The sequence below is a fragment of the Falco cherrug genome, chromosome Z, assembly GCF_023634085.1.
Source record: "Falco cherrug isolate bFalChe1 chromosome Z, bFalChe1.pri, whole genome shotgun sequence".
Classification (NCBI taxonomy): Eukaryota; Metazoa; Chordata; class Aves; order Falconiformes; family Falconidae; genus Falco; species Falco cherrug.
In genome coordinates, this window is record NC_073720.1 from 84643675 (window position 1) to 84658658 (window position 14984).

Below are 14984 nucleotides of genomic sequence, written 5' to 3' on the forward strand. Positions count from 1 at the left end.
TCAGTCTGATGTTATGAAGCTGGAGCCACCTCATGATAAAGCAAACTTTTTACTTATTTTACAACCCCTAGCACTCCCTTCTCAGGATTAGGAAAAAAGCATAGCAATGGAAATAGCAAGGCTGGTTTTACATGTAAGAAATGGTAAGATTTGGGAGAATCTATAGAAGCAATCAGAGAGACTTCCTTAACAAGTGTAACACACAAGCAGGGTACTGGCGGAAATTAGCCCCCAACCCCCCCCCCACAAGTTTTCCATGTACAGAGTTCTAAAAGCGTATTGTCTGGGCTTAGGGGCATTATGCAGTGGAAGAATCTCTCTCTTTCCCCTCTTTTGGATGAAAATATCAACTCTACTATGAAATGTCTGGACTAGCCTTAGCACTGTGTTCTGTCTATACACCCAGTAATGAAGATGGATCATTCCTATTTTCACTGTACCTGTAAGCAATACAGTTCCTTTCACACCTTTAAAAACGTTTAATATAATGCAGTATTTAAAGTCAATTTAGAGAAGCTATAATACATAAATACTAAATATATCCAAAGGAATAACCATAGTAGCAACCTTTCAATTTCCATGGAAACCCTACTTAGAACACAAGATACAAATCCTAGACAAATGTTAATCTCTTAAACCTATATAAATTCAACACTTTGAAGATGCCATCTACAAACAAAAGAAGCTGCAGTATAAAGCACCAATATTAAAAAAATTTAGTAAGCAGCAGAACTGTTGGTGTTCCTGATGCACAGAACTCCTCAGAGTCAGCCTGTAAAGCATCCCTCACAGCAGGGGTGCTACGCTAACAGCAGCATCTAGAAAACAACACACCATGGCAGTGATGAAAATAACTTGGAAACGGACATCTTCCCATGCAATGTTTTTAAAAGATTAAAAATATACCCAAGTTATCAACAAAAAAAATCCTGTTTTCCAGCAAAAGACTTGCGCCCTGGGGTGGCAGTACAGAAAGGAATAGCTGTTATCCTAATTTTAAAAAAACAAACACACACACACAACTGAAGACAACCCCCAAAACAAAACACAGAAGAAGAAAACAAAACAAAAAAGTCAAACTGGGGACAAGTCAAGAGAAATTCTACCACCTCTTCAAGCTCATTCCCTACCAGAGGAGAGCTCTTGACCAAAGCTGAGGCTTCAGAAATGTACGCTCAACCAGACAGAGCATTAAAGAAACAATGTAGGACATAACATGTGGCTGCTGAATTTGTTGTTTCTCTCCTCCAACCAGGCATTAAAAACTATTACAAGGATAATTTCCTAGGGCTAAAAAATACCCTGACTATAACACCACATTAACCTGGCCTGACAGTCTTAGGTACTTTAAGACCTTTCCCAGAACCCCACAAAACCTCCAACCAAACAAAAAACCCCAAACAACAACAACAAAACACACAAAAAAACCCCCCAAAATAGAGGCGCCTAATTACTGGACAGTATCTGTACACCTTCAGCGTCCGAGCTGAAGAATCTAGTAATCTATTCTTTTTCCCACTGGAGAGACTTTGATTATTTGGAGAATATGAAGTAGGAGTTAGGCAAAGACCAGACCAGGCAGTGAAAACCACTTCGTGGCTAGTGACAATCAAATACAGCAGGACAGAAAAGACCTCACCTACTAGGGGTCATTACTTAGATGTCATTACTTAGAGATGCACAGCAAGGAACACCCCCATACTCCACAGGCTGAAGCAAAATTATGATGCAATTACTCTCCTAAACATTTCTACTGGAAGAAAAGCGACAACTGGGTCAAAATTTAATATCCTGGAAGAACATCACAAATGGCTAATGCCTATTCCAACAGTACAATCGATTGCTCAAATTACACTACACAGAAGACAGAAGTTTAAACAGATGCACATACAAGCAGTTTCACTGAAAATCTTTCACAATTTGAAATGACCATCCTAGATTTCTCAAGGAATGCAATACATAAACTCAGGGTTTCTTTCTTCCTCTTAACCATTTAACTAAATATTAACTAATTATTAGCTAATTACTATTAATATTAACTAAAGAAAAAGGGGAAAAACCAGATGGATAATCCTTGTTAATACTGGATTATTTAATACAAAATCTTACTGAATTATAAAATACAGATGTTTTGACTACTGATAATCTTTAAAAATTAATCAGCATTATCTTAAAAATGAGGCTGAGTGAAACAAACTGCCATTATTTGTTCTTTAAAAGACATCAAGTAAAGTGTGCTCATGACTGATAGTGCAGGAAGGATAGTAAGCATAGAATATACACAGTCCAAAATTCTCAAATATTGTGAGTATATAAAATATACTGCACAGTAGAAACTGTAACATGATTTTTAGAGGTGACAGCACTCATTTTAGGTCAAACATCATCTGGCTATCACCAAGCAGAGTAAATTTGGCTGAGATGTCCGTTCAGGCAGATGAATTTAGATAACTAGATCTTAATCAAGACAGACACATTAACATTCTCATTCTCATCCTTTAAAGATTCAAAGATTCCAAAACAAGTACTATAGCTTACCAGAAAATCAGAATAAAAACATGTTGATGTTTTGATATGACTGATGCAGATACTTAACATGAAAAAGGAAGTTTCACATACAAATTCTAATGTCCTAACTGAAAAATGAAATTACGCTTTGATACACACACACACACACCCTGCCACAATAACATTTTCAGAAACTTAACAGCAAGTTTTTAAAGATTACCTGGTAAAAATACCATCCACGATACCAATTGTTGACTCCTCTGCAGGAACGTAAGAGCCAATCTGTGCCATGACTGTGATCAATGCAACTTGCTTTATATAGGAGCTCTTTCCTCCCATGTTGGGTCCAGTTATTATCATGACCCTTTCACCATCTCCCTGCAAACACAAAATAGTGGTCAAATATGTTGTCCTGCACATGGTGCTTTCATAAGTCTAGTGTGTGTGCTTAGAGGGATACAGGACAAGTCCTTAGGATTAAAGTTTCAGTTTCTAGGTGAACAGCTACTTTAATTCTTGGAGTTCATCACATTCAGTTTTTAAGACATTATGAAATCTGAGACTGATAAACCTTTCTGAGATCTCTCCAGGCTGGTGAGAGAAAAGCATCATCATCAACTTCCATTACTTCTGAGCAAAAGGGACAGTGAGGGGGAACCTTCCCTTTTTCCACCAAGGAGCCATAAGAGCACTCCAAGAACTCTCTGTGTAGTTTTCTTTGGAGAAAGGTCAAAAATCGTCAGCTTTCAGCATAGCCAGTGCTGTCCTGATTTGGTTGTGATCTGGATTCCTCTCCAGCTAAAGAGTTCTCATTGCCAAATGGGAAGAAGATATGGCAGACAAAGAGCTGATCTACATTTTACACCCATTCATAACTGCTTGCCTTAGTACAACATAAGCACATTCAGACAGACTGGCTACAACACAAAATCAAGACATCGATGAGTTTGGCAATACCTGACTGCAACACAGATATTGTGAGCAGACTGTATCCAGTCTCTGATGGATCAGTGTGCATAACCCTGAAATCCTATGGAAAATGAAATCAGATGCAAGAGGTCATCTCGGCTGTAAGACTCTCTACAGTACTGATACGTGCCTATGGCTTCAGAATAAAACTGTCTTCCTCAGGCGTAAGACAATTGCTAATACAAAGTTAAAACTCATCAATGAATCTATAAAGCTTTCTCACAGTATGAATCAAGACCAAGATTCTTAGTCCTTAAATTACGCAAGGACTTCAGACAACTAGATTTTTCCCTTCTACTGGATGCACGTTATGAAATCCAACAACCAATGAATTAACCAAAAGTCAACATATTCCATTGCCCCATGGGAGGGACATGGAAGAAAGGACAAGCTGTGCATAAATGAACATTAGCCATGCTACTTAGGAAACTTGGAAATGATCAGGCACTGTGACAACAACAACGATGTCCACAGAATAAACTTCACAATCTTTACAGATCCAATTTTAAATCAGTAGTTCATTCTGTTAATAGGGAGGCAAGCAAAATTCAGATAGGACTGTCACTTAGGTCATACTCCAGATCACACAGAACATACATGCAATCAGTACTTATTATATGTAAAAAACTGTCTAGCTTTTGCAAAGAAAATCTATCCATAAGGAAGCTGCAGTGAAGTTAAAAACCAGAAAACGCCATTATCAGGAATAAAGGATGGATGTAATAAAATGCGTATGACATATGGGAACAAAACTCATAACATTCTAGTCTCCCAAGGTATCAGTTTCAATACTGCTACTAAAACTTTGTCAGGGACACCATTTCGCTCAACACAACACAATTTAGAGATACTTAAAACCAGAATGAGTTCATCTGTTAAAATCCACACATTTCTTGCATGTGTTTGGTAACCCTCCAGGGTCCCTCCAACCATGTTGTGAGACTGGTGAGCGGTTTGCAAAGCCAGCTTTCAGAAACAACATCTGCTCTAACATCAGACCAGAAAGCCCATCTGCCCTTACAATTGCATGCAACCATAAGCTAACATACTGGAATTTATGGCTGAAGTTAAAAGTACTAAAAGAATCCATGGATATTTGGGGAGGAGAGGGGGAACAGAAGAATACGATCTTTGTTTCAGGGCACTGTAAGAAAGCTTTTCCTAAAGTTAGATATTTGACATTTCAGCTGAAAACTTGACAGGAGATGCATTTTACTGCTAATTCAAAAACATCAGTTTAAAACTAGAGGCACTGTAATAAACTACGTTCCCACCCACCTCTCTCAGAGAGGAGAGGACTCAAACCAACAGCCGAGGGAAAAGCGATTCTACCACGATCACCTTATTTTGTAATATTCAGTATTTAGGAAGTCAACATAAGAATGGAACTAACAGGGGAAAGTGCATGGTGATTACTGAATGAAATGCTGTATTTTTGTGTAAATGCCATCTGTCACTTGTTTGGAGTTGACAAGTAATTTTGAAAACGTTCCCTGAAGTACTGTACAGTATCTGTATCATTTGTTCAGTACAGAGCAGCATTTAAAACTATTTCCTGAGAAATGCATATAAATTTGAATGGTGTTTATCACAGCAATGCTCAACCTGACATCTATTTCATACCTTTTCAGTATGTACTGTATGAAAAGGCAGTTACATGTTCAGAGTTAAGCTGCAAGCATAACTTTTTTATTCATTACAAACAGACATATAGTATGTCAAAAAAGGTAAGACAGGTAAATATTTACCAAAAATGTCAAAAGGACAAAGACAGATTTTAGGTTTTCAGCAAAAAAGAGGGAAAAAAAAATATGCTTATCAAACAGATACGTGAAATAAAATATGGCAATGCTTCCTACTTATTGTAAGTGCATATTTATAGCAATTTTAGTTGATTTAGGTTATACAATTTAAGAAACATTGCACAGAAAATGTTAAGTAGCAGGCCCCCCCTTCTTTGACCTACTGACAACAATACCAAGCAAGAAATAATCTTACTACTTCTCAGCATCATTCTCTATTGCAGAAAACAGCCAGAGGGAGACTTAATGGGCAACATACAGCCTGCAAGCTACACCTTGCCAGGGGGGATCTTTCTCACATGTTAATATGAAAGGCTTCTTACAACTAATAGGCAGTCTACAGAGCGTGTACTACGTAGTGAAGAGTCAGAGCTCAAAAGTCCGCTTGGTCAGATTGAGGAAAGCTGTATGAAATTAATACTTTCAGAAAGAAATTAAAACACATTGTAGAGAAATACCTAAAAAATATCTGACCTATCTGGGAATTAATTTCAGAAACATGTTATACAAAAACTTAAGTTGTTACTATTTAGTATATTAGAAGCTCCACAAATCTGAGATAAAAGTTATGACAAAATGTAGACTCCTTAAAACCCCCTGTAATTATTACTTTTTTTTTTCAAAAATAACCATTTGAAGCTTTTATTTTCCTAATTTTGAGATCGTGTTTCTTTTCTTTATGCCATTAAGACTGAACAAGGTTGGAGAGTGTCTAGCTGCAAGATACCAGAAAAAGGACAAACCAGATGTGGTCACATCTAGCAATATCTCTCTGAAATACAACCAAGCAGACAGTTGTATGATTAGATTATTTTTTTCTAACTTCCTGGCCAAGAAGCAGATCCCAGATACCTTCCCTTGAATGATTTGAAGCTCAAACAGTATCTCAGTACTTACTGAAAGGTTAGTGGTATTTGGAACATACTGATCCTGTTCTCCCAGTAGTACATCAATCACTGGGTGCCTCCCATTTTTTATAATTATTTCTCGACTATTATCTTGCACAGTTGGTCTGCAAAAAGGAAGAGACATTAATTTCAATGTTTATTGTAACATTATTTAGAACTACTGTAACTAAAGCCTGCAAGAGGCTCATCTATGATGCAGATTTTTTCTGGAAAAATACAAATTATAAAAATGAATTATTATCATCAAATATTTCTAAAAGACTTCCTTAGTTTCACAGTTCACAGTTATAAAAAATATTAGCAGATTAGCTAACAAAATTTTACAGTATTTTCTTCATTTTTTTCATTACTTAGGGAATGTTTTCAGTCATTTATGTGTATTCTAAAAAACTATTAAGAACTACAAAACAAAGAAGCAGTAACAAACCCCTCAAACTGGAGGACAAGCTGCTTTCTTCCCACCACTGCACCAACTTCTGCAAAGTGATACCTTTTGCAGATACATTTCATATTCTCAAAATGATCTTGCTGATGAACTGGTCCAGCCTGTTATGACATTAAGTCCTAACTGGAGTGTGGGGAGCAACAGAAGTTGTCCACTATGTATATTATGACTGATAACACATTAAACAATACAAACCAAAGACTACAGCACGATAGAGCTGTAGCTCTCCTATAAACACTGGCAGCTCTCATAATCTGACAGCAATTCCCAAATAGGTGTAACAGTCATCAAACACTAACCATCTATAGAACGAGCTATCTAAGCTGAAACACTGAAATGACAGTACCTTTTTAGAAACTAATATGCAAACCAGATCAATATTACTTACTTTTTTCTCTAATCTCCAATCCATGTAAAAAAAAAGCTTTCCTTCAAATGCTTCCACTTTAGCTACAAATTTGTCTACATGTGTACAAATACAACATGTATAAAATTCTACGTTACATACCTCCACGTCTGGTAATCTCCTTCTCCAAGAGCTGTGTGTTATTTACAGAACAAAAATGCAAAAGAAGCATGTCCCACTGAATTATGACTCTGATTTGTTCTCTGCAACCTAGGTTTACTTTTTCATTGTACATTGAATTGAAGCATTCAATGAAGAGTTAAGTGTGGTTGCATGTCTCAGCAACATTTTCCTACACTAGAAGTACAATCACTGTGAAATAAGAGGAGTAACTTAGGAAAGTGGCAGCAGCTGAGAAAAAAGAGAATACTGGAATAAAGCTACAGATTTTTTTGACTGGAAATTAACTAACAGTTTGGATGGAGTTTAGAGGGAAAACAAGATGTGGGGAGTGATTTTTCTTGGGTTGTAGAATGATGATGCAATTTGAAAGGAAAATGGAGATAAAATAAATGCCATTATTAGGAACGCAAAGCACTGGGGAAAGAGGTGCCAGCTGATAATGGTGTGGTGTTTTTAGCATAAAGGTATTTCCAGCAGTTGCATAGCTGAGATGAAACTAATACAGTCTTAGGTGTTGGGGACAAAGAAAGGAAATTTCACTCTCCATTTTCTGGATGGGTAGGTTGTTTGGAGCTGTAGTGTGGTGGTCTGAAAAGGGAGGAGCACATGCCTAGAAGCACTTCCTCCTGCACCTCTCCACTTTGCATTCAAGAGGGGGAGATGACAGCTAAATGATCCATTTGCCATTTTGAAATTCTGCCCTTGTCTTTGGAAATAATTCCCTTTAATTGCTCAAGCCTCCTTCTACATAACTGTGAGAAAGAACAGGGTTTCAGGAAGCCATAAGCCTTGCTGACTGCCTGTTCTGGTTTCATACAATGGGGCCTGCAGAAGTTGGGCCTCAACCACAGTCATTAAAAAAGTCTTCCCTGCCCTGTGTTCCCACAATCAGATAGCCACCTGTCATGCAGTAAGAGAAGGGAAAAAAAGAAAAAAGAGAGAAGAAGAAGAAAGAAAAAAAAGTAAATTGCTCTGGAATGTATAACATCCTTTAGTGGCGTACTACCTTTCCAACCACATTCCTTAGTTAAAAAAATTCATAACCTGCAGAGTGGAATACCTACACTATCATCTTTAGCTATCTAACTGCTGCCTGAGAGCCCTGATGTTGTACATAATCTGTGTAAAGGATGTAAAGGATGAGTCGCCCAACACAGGGGTCCTAAGACACCTCAAAACTGCATGAGGTTCTTACCTTCTCTCCAACAACAATGTGGAGCACCTGGCCTCCTGACTTCATAACTCATTTACATGCCTCAGGTAGGGTGATATGAAACAACCCTCACTTAATCAAAAAGCATTTCTCTGAAATACTTAAATTAGTTAATACAAAAGTCCCGTATTTCCCTCGGTAGTCCTCCAAAATTAATTACTGACACCTTCCCTGCAGCTGAAGTTTCACTAAGAAGACTCCTTCCTGACAGTTTATGAGCTTTAAGCCACTCTTAAATTCAGTGAATTATTTAGGCTCTGCACAGTGAATTAATCAGATTTCGGTTTGTTTTCTCATCTAAGTATACTGAACTAAGCAAGCAATTACTTTCAAAGAGATATCGATAGAGGCACACAAGATCCCAACAGTCCAGAAATGACCGATATTATCTTTAATGCTATGTTGACTTCCCTCCATCCACATACATTTAATACGCTATTTGCTCTGTTTCTGCAGGTCTCAAATATTACTAATTCATATGGTTATTCCTACACAATTGGCTGAGCGCTCAGCCCCACAATGACAACACTTACAAAGTTACACGTGTACTTTTCAGGAGTGAGTGTGGACTGTCTGGCAGAGGGAATGGCTGAGGACTGGAAACCAGCAGCCCTTGCACGGGTGTCTACAGTAATCAGTAAGTGCTGGTCTCTAGGACAGCACTCAGCAAGCTGAAGCAGTGGCTCCGTGAGCGTCCCATGCTCCTGGGGACAGAGACCTCATGGTATGGAAGAAGGCACCCCAGTGAGACTGACTGTCTCTGTGTGGCTGCAAGAGATGTGGGCTCATGAAGGGGAGGAAGACCGAAGTTGCAAAGTGTACAGGCTCAGGAGCCAGCTCTCGACCAACCTCTGGTGAAGCAGGACTTGGGGGTTCAGGTGTCCCCACCACGGAGAGCCTGGGGGACAGCCATGGCACCCCCAGAGTCCCAGGCTGTGGTGCCCGGTGTGCATGTGTGGGTCTTGGGCAGAGGAAGGAGCACAGCTCATCAGATCTAACACAGGATCCTAGGTGAGGCATCATCACGGCGCTGGAAGGTGGCACTAGTAGTTACCTTTTATCTGCTTGAAATACGTCTTTGAAACATACCCCCATATACATTAGAATCTTGGGAATCAGAAAGCCATTATAAATTCAGACTTTGCTGAGGGGGAAAACAGAGGGGGGGGAGGAGGTCAAGGACACAAAAATTTCCATGCAATATATTTATAGATATGTGAGTTATCACCTACTAGACTCAGGCCAAACAAAAGACAAACATGAGATGTCAAATTTGAACTGCAATGTTTACAGATTTGCATTAAGCCCAGAAGCGTTCTTTGTGAAATCAGATTAAGTTGAAACTACTGTAAACAATTTTAATAATACATTTTATTGCAGTACACATATTAAACCCAAATTTATTTTAAATGCTCTCTTATAATTCCTATAAAACCCTAAATAAAAATTAAAAATTGATTACCTGCAGTAGTCTCCTTGTTTAGCCACCTGGGCCAATGAGAACAGACAGTCGACAGTTGCTAGGTGACCAACTGCTTTAGACACAGGGTGATAATGTTCACTAAAATGGCTATATCAAATCAGGGAAAAATAACAGAACGAAAAGGGAAAAATTAATTCATACAGATACAAATGTACTGTCAAAATGTATCCCATGTATGCTTCTCATAGGGCTCCTATGGTCTTTAAATTACTCTGAATTCAAATCTCCCAGCAGTGTACTAAGTTATAATATGAGGACACAATCTTAATCAAGATGGACTTCATGCTCCAGTTGTAATAGTGAATTATTTTTAAGCACAAAAAAGGAGGCAAAATGAAATTTATTAGCTAGCATATAAAGGGTCTGCAGTTGATTCCTGTTGCCTAAATGAGGTCTACAAAAATGCCACTATTTATCACAGTGGCAACTGAATCCCAACTACCAATTCACTTCAGCCGTAAGTTAAGAGTCAAAAAAAATAAACTAGAAGTGCCTGAACACAGCAGTTGTCTACAATTTCAATAAAGTTTGGTATTTACAACAGAAGATTCATTAATTCTGCTTATGGTATTACTTCCCTTAGTACAATAACAATATTACCAGGAGAACACAGTTTTCAGTAGAATTCATTCTCTCTTAGAATTACTCGCCGCCCCCCTCCCCCCCCAGTCTCAAAGATACATGTGGAGTATAAAACCAGTAAGGAAGCAAAATTCAGTAAATAAATCAGTACGTAGATGGATGGGTGGGAAAGAAGAACACTTTCCTACACACAGGTCTTTCCTTGTTGTACGCTGCTATCATACAAGACTACTGGAGAAGACCAAAGTGAGCATGAAAAGCAGCTGATCTAAGCGAAGAAAGGTTAAAATAGGTCTACTCAAACTTACATGGCTAACAGAGTGACAATAAATTATGCATCAGAACCATTTTTACAGTATTTCAAAGGCAATGCATCTGGAGAAGAGTGAATTAGAATGTTTTTCTAGTTTCTACCAAATTTACGGAATTGCTGGGTTCCTGCTAGGAGGCAAACCTTGGCATCAGTTAGATTCAGTGAGACAACTTCAGAAGGTACTTGTTAAGTTTTTGCAGTGGCGAAAAAAGCACAGCTGAAAGTGAGCCAAATATCATTGCATGACATGAGGGACAAAAAAAAATTGCTAGCCAAACACCTGAAAAATTAAAGGCATTCACAAGTTTGAGAAATATTTTTTAAACACCCATTTTAAAGAAACTTTGGCTAAATAGCTAAACTAATGCACTCAGACTGATCTGAGACAAACAGATCTTCCGCGCCACTTGCAAGGGGCAACAACACTCCGATTACTTTCTAGCAAACAGACTCAGTCAGTCACAGGGCTACCATACAGAACCACACTCGATCAAGTAATGGCCCAAACACCCTGAACATTCCTAATTCAGAAACTCCAAGTAACACTGCAATGTAGTTATTATTTTTTTTTAGTAATGGCACACATAACATCAAAACCATACTCTATTTCAATTAATATTAAAAATGAATTTGGTTAGCTTGTATAACAGATTATTTTTTCATTTCACTTACACTGTAGTTCAATAACAAAACTACTAGATTCAGTTTCAGCCATTTGCTGTTAGTTACACTTTCAGGTTCTTAATGCTGTGATATCCATTTTGAAATTTTGAGAGCCACTATACATATTTAATAGTGTATTTTCATCAGAATTTGAAAATCTAAAGACAACACTGCTGGTCTCAGGACTCAGTCTGCATAGGCTTTGCCTTCAGATGCCTTAAACTGAAGAACAATAATTAATTATAGTTTTGTGGGCAATGTAATTGCATGATCAACTTTCTATTTTTAGATAAACACGGGGTTTTTTTTTCTGTTCTTACAGCAAAAGTAAAATAAAATAAAATACAATGATAAAAATTGACTATTTTGTGAACTCACTCTAAAAAATTTAGCCATTCAGCACTGCAGTCAAGGACTAACTGCTCCCGGAGCTGATTCAGATGTCTGTAATTTTCTATAATAAAAGGAGAGTGGAAACGGCTGACAGCTTTTGTGCTGGAAGAGAGAAAAAAGCCAAATAGGAAATCAAGGTCACTAAGCAATCAGTTACACCACCTACATGAAAAATTGGACTAGTTTTCCTACCCTCTGTGAGCCTGAGAAATGGATGTTAAAAAAAAAATCTTTTACTGTTTGTACCAAACTATTGATTCTAATGATATTTACTGTGCAGATTGGCTACTGCACCACTGACCATTCAGAAGGCTTTTGAAATGTCTTTCACAACATAGCATATAATACTGAAGTTTATATATATCACAAAATTATGTTGAGCAATACACTGTACAAATGAATGACTCTTACGACTGATTGCATATACAATGAACTCCAAGGAAAAAAAAAATCACTTTAAAAGATGAAAACTTCATGATAAGCTGGAAACAAACTTAGTAAATATCGTCTGTCTTGCTAGTTTCCATTTGGGGCACTTGCTATTTATTTATGCAGTTTCATTAAGGGCTCACTTTGGCATTCCCTGGCATTCTTTTACAAAATCCAGATTAGCTGTAATTTGTTCTTCAGCATCTTAGTTCAGTCTAATCTGTGCACTTTTAATACTGAATTCTTGCACAAGTGAATACAACATCACTTCAGAGTTGACCCCGATTATGCCTGTTTCTGGCGTGAGATGTCTATGCTCACACATTATACACTGGGCCTTGCAGAGAATTCAGGATTTACATTGACTCTACACATCCTAACATTGAGCTAACATTAAGGTATTCACGCCGTTTAAATAATAAAACAAATGACTGAAAAGAAAAAAGAGCCAACTACATAATTCACTCCATCTCTGTTTCACATACTGGAAAAAGTATACAGAGCTATCTAAAAATCATGCTTACATAACTGTGAGAACCAAAGAAAGCAAAGCTTGTCTGTATGAATAAGTAAAATGACATTTTAAATACACTGAGTTTACTGAGATGCACAAACAGCTACTTTTCACTGTTCTGAACAAAGTAAGAAAAGATCCACGTGTACAAACAGGCACAATTCAATCAAGATCATAGTTTTGACACCAGTACATGTAATTTGAAAGATTAAGCAACTAATATAGTGCACTAAGAATCTACAATGTAAACCCAAACATTTTAAGAACTCCATTTATTTTTCAGTTTGGTTTGCTTTTAAGCAAAACTTACTATGGCAATAAATTGACACAACAATTTTGCTTGGTTGGTTTTCAGTTTAAAAAACAAAACAGAAACACATGGAGCAATGAGAATGTGTACATAATTAATTGTAATACCAAAATACTGCTTTTTTTTCCTCATATATTAAAATAGAACAAACTTCAAAGACATTTCACGTACCTGCTAACCATAACCCAGTCAGATGGCACAGATGATTTATGGGTATTCTTGAATTCTATCAAAAACTAAAATAAACAGAAATGTAGTATTATACATCATGGGAAGTTAGGAAGACTACAGAGCCACAACTGTCATATATCAAGAAACCTGCATGCATCACAGCAAAAACATATTCAGCCTGAGCAGACCAGAAGCTAATGCTCTTTTTCGCCCAGAAGTGAGAGCTATGACATACACATTTTCTGCCAAAAAAGCAACTCCCATTCTGAGCTATTTTTGTGCCCTGAAATGTTGCTGCCACATCTCGGCCTTTCTATTCATTCGCTAACATGTTCCCTCCTCACCTCCTTCTTACCAAGCCAAAACCAGACTAAAGCTAGGAAACCTTGCTTACCTGGTCCTGACTGTCCCTTGTAGAGAATTCAACATTCACACGGACTCTACACTGCACACCATCTGTACTGAGGCTACTGCTGATCAGTGAGATGTGCCTTCCTGCCCAGGGATCCGTGACACAGTCACCACCTGCGACACCTCACAGACAAGAGCTCAAAATCTCAAATGCTAGCGCTGTACCTGCAGTACCGTGCTTCAAGTTCGGATCAACTCAGGGTCAGAAAGGGAAGGAACAGGGGAAACCAGCAGTGACGGCAAGAGGCTCAGTGCAGTGGAATTTACACCATGCATTTGCTGTAGTGTATCACATGACTCACATCAATTACCTTTGTAACAGGTAATATATAATTATTTATCTATAATTATTATATAAATATATATATAATTAATGTTTTTAATATAAATTATACCTATATATTGAGGCCCTGGACAGCAAAGAATTGAGGCATTCTCAAATAAAAGAATTCAGCCCGAAAATTAATTTCTAGCAGAGATTAGAGTAACGCAGAATCTGATCCCCTTTACAGAAAGCCATGACACTACCACCTGACAAAACTTTTCCATTACGCTTAGTATCATTTAGGTTAAAACTTCCATACCTCACCAGAACAGCCCTCAAGTGAGTCAATCAAGAATAATAATCCTAACATGAGTACAAAACTCCAGCAAGGACATAGTGCACTAATTCTTAATTCACCTAAGCCACTTCTAAAATACTTGGTAGAAACATGTATAAAACATGAAATTGCATAATACACACCAGATAAAGTGCCTGAAAATGGATAGAAACAGAGATCTGCAAAGGTTTGAAAATGAGCCAACTTCTGCCACTAGCAGCAACACTAGCAGTGTTGCTGATGTGCTGGTATCACAGTTTTTCCTGAAGTTGATCTCAAAACAATTAAACATGCTGTGTTTACAAAAGGAAAACAAAATAGTACCACATTTGTGTCTATGCTGGACACCTAACTGAACTCAAGAGTCTAAATTAACACAGTTAGTTCAATTTCCTAATTTGGGTTTGTGACTACTGAGAAACAAGCAGACGGGTTGCAATCTTCAAAACAACAAAAGCATTTGTTTTTTCATCCTTCAATTCTTAGCCCTGTTAGATAAGTAACTGCAGTATCAAATAAACTGGGCAAAGTGCTGCTTAAGCAATGCAAGAAGCAAATATTTGCCAAATGTAGCAATTTCTCTCTAAATCCTGCCTGAAATGAATAGCAGTGCTATCACTATTCACAGAGCTTTCTGTCCTGTTCAGTGCACGCCAGAAATTACACTAGAGGTCTGGAAACAAAAGATAAGATAGATACAGATAAAAGATAAGATAACTTTGGAAAAGTTATCTGTCAA

At 37.6% G+C, this 14984-nt stretch overlaps 1 protein-coding gene across 1 annotated transcript in view; it reads right to left on the reverse strand.

Annotated features, from left to right (window-relative positions):
* Positions 1-14984, reverse strand: part of MSH3 (mutS homolog 3) — a 113223-nt gene that overhangs the window by 22017 nt on the left and 76222 nt on the right. The window contains exons 16-20 of the mRNA XM_055699760.1: positions 13233-13297; positions 11794-11910; positions 9837-9944; positions 6177-6291; positions 2729-2886 (exon numbers count right to left, since the gene is read on the reverse strand). Of these exons, the coding sequence (XP_055555735.1) occupies positions 2729-2886; positions 6177-6291; positions 9837-9944; positions 11794-11910; positions 13233-13297 (563 nt within the window). The remainder of the gene's footprint in view (positions 1-2728; positions 2887-6176; positions 6292-9836; positions 9945-11793; positions 11911-13232; positions 13298-14984) is intronic.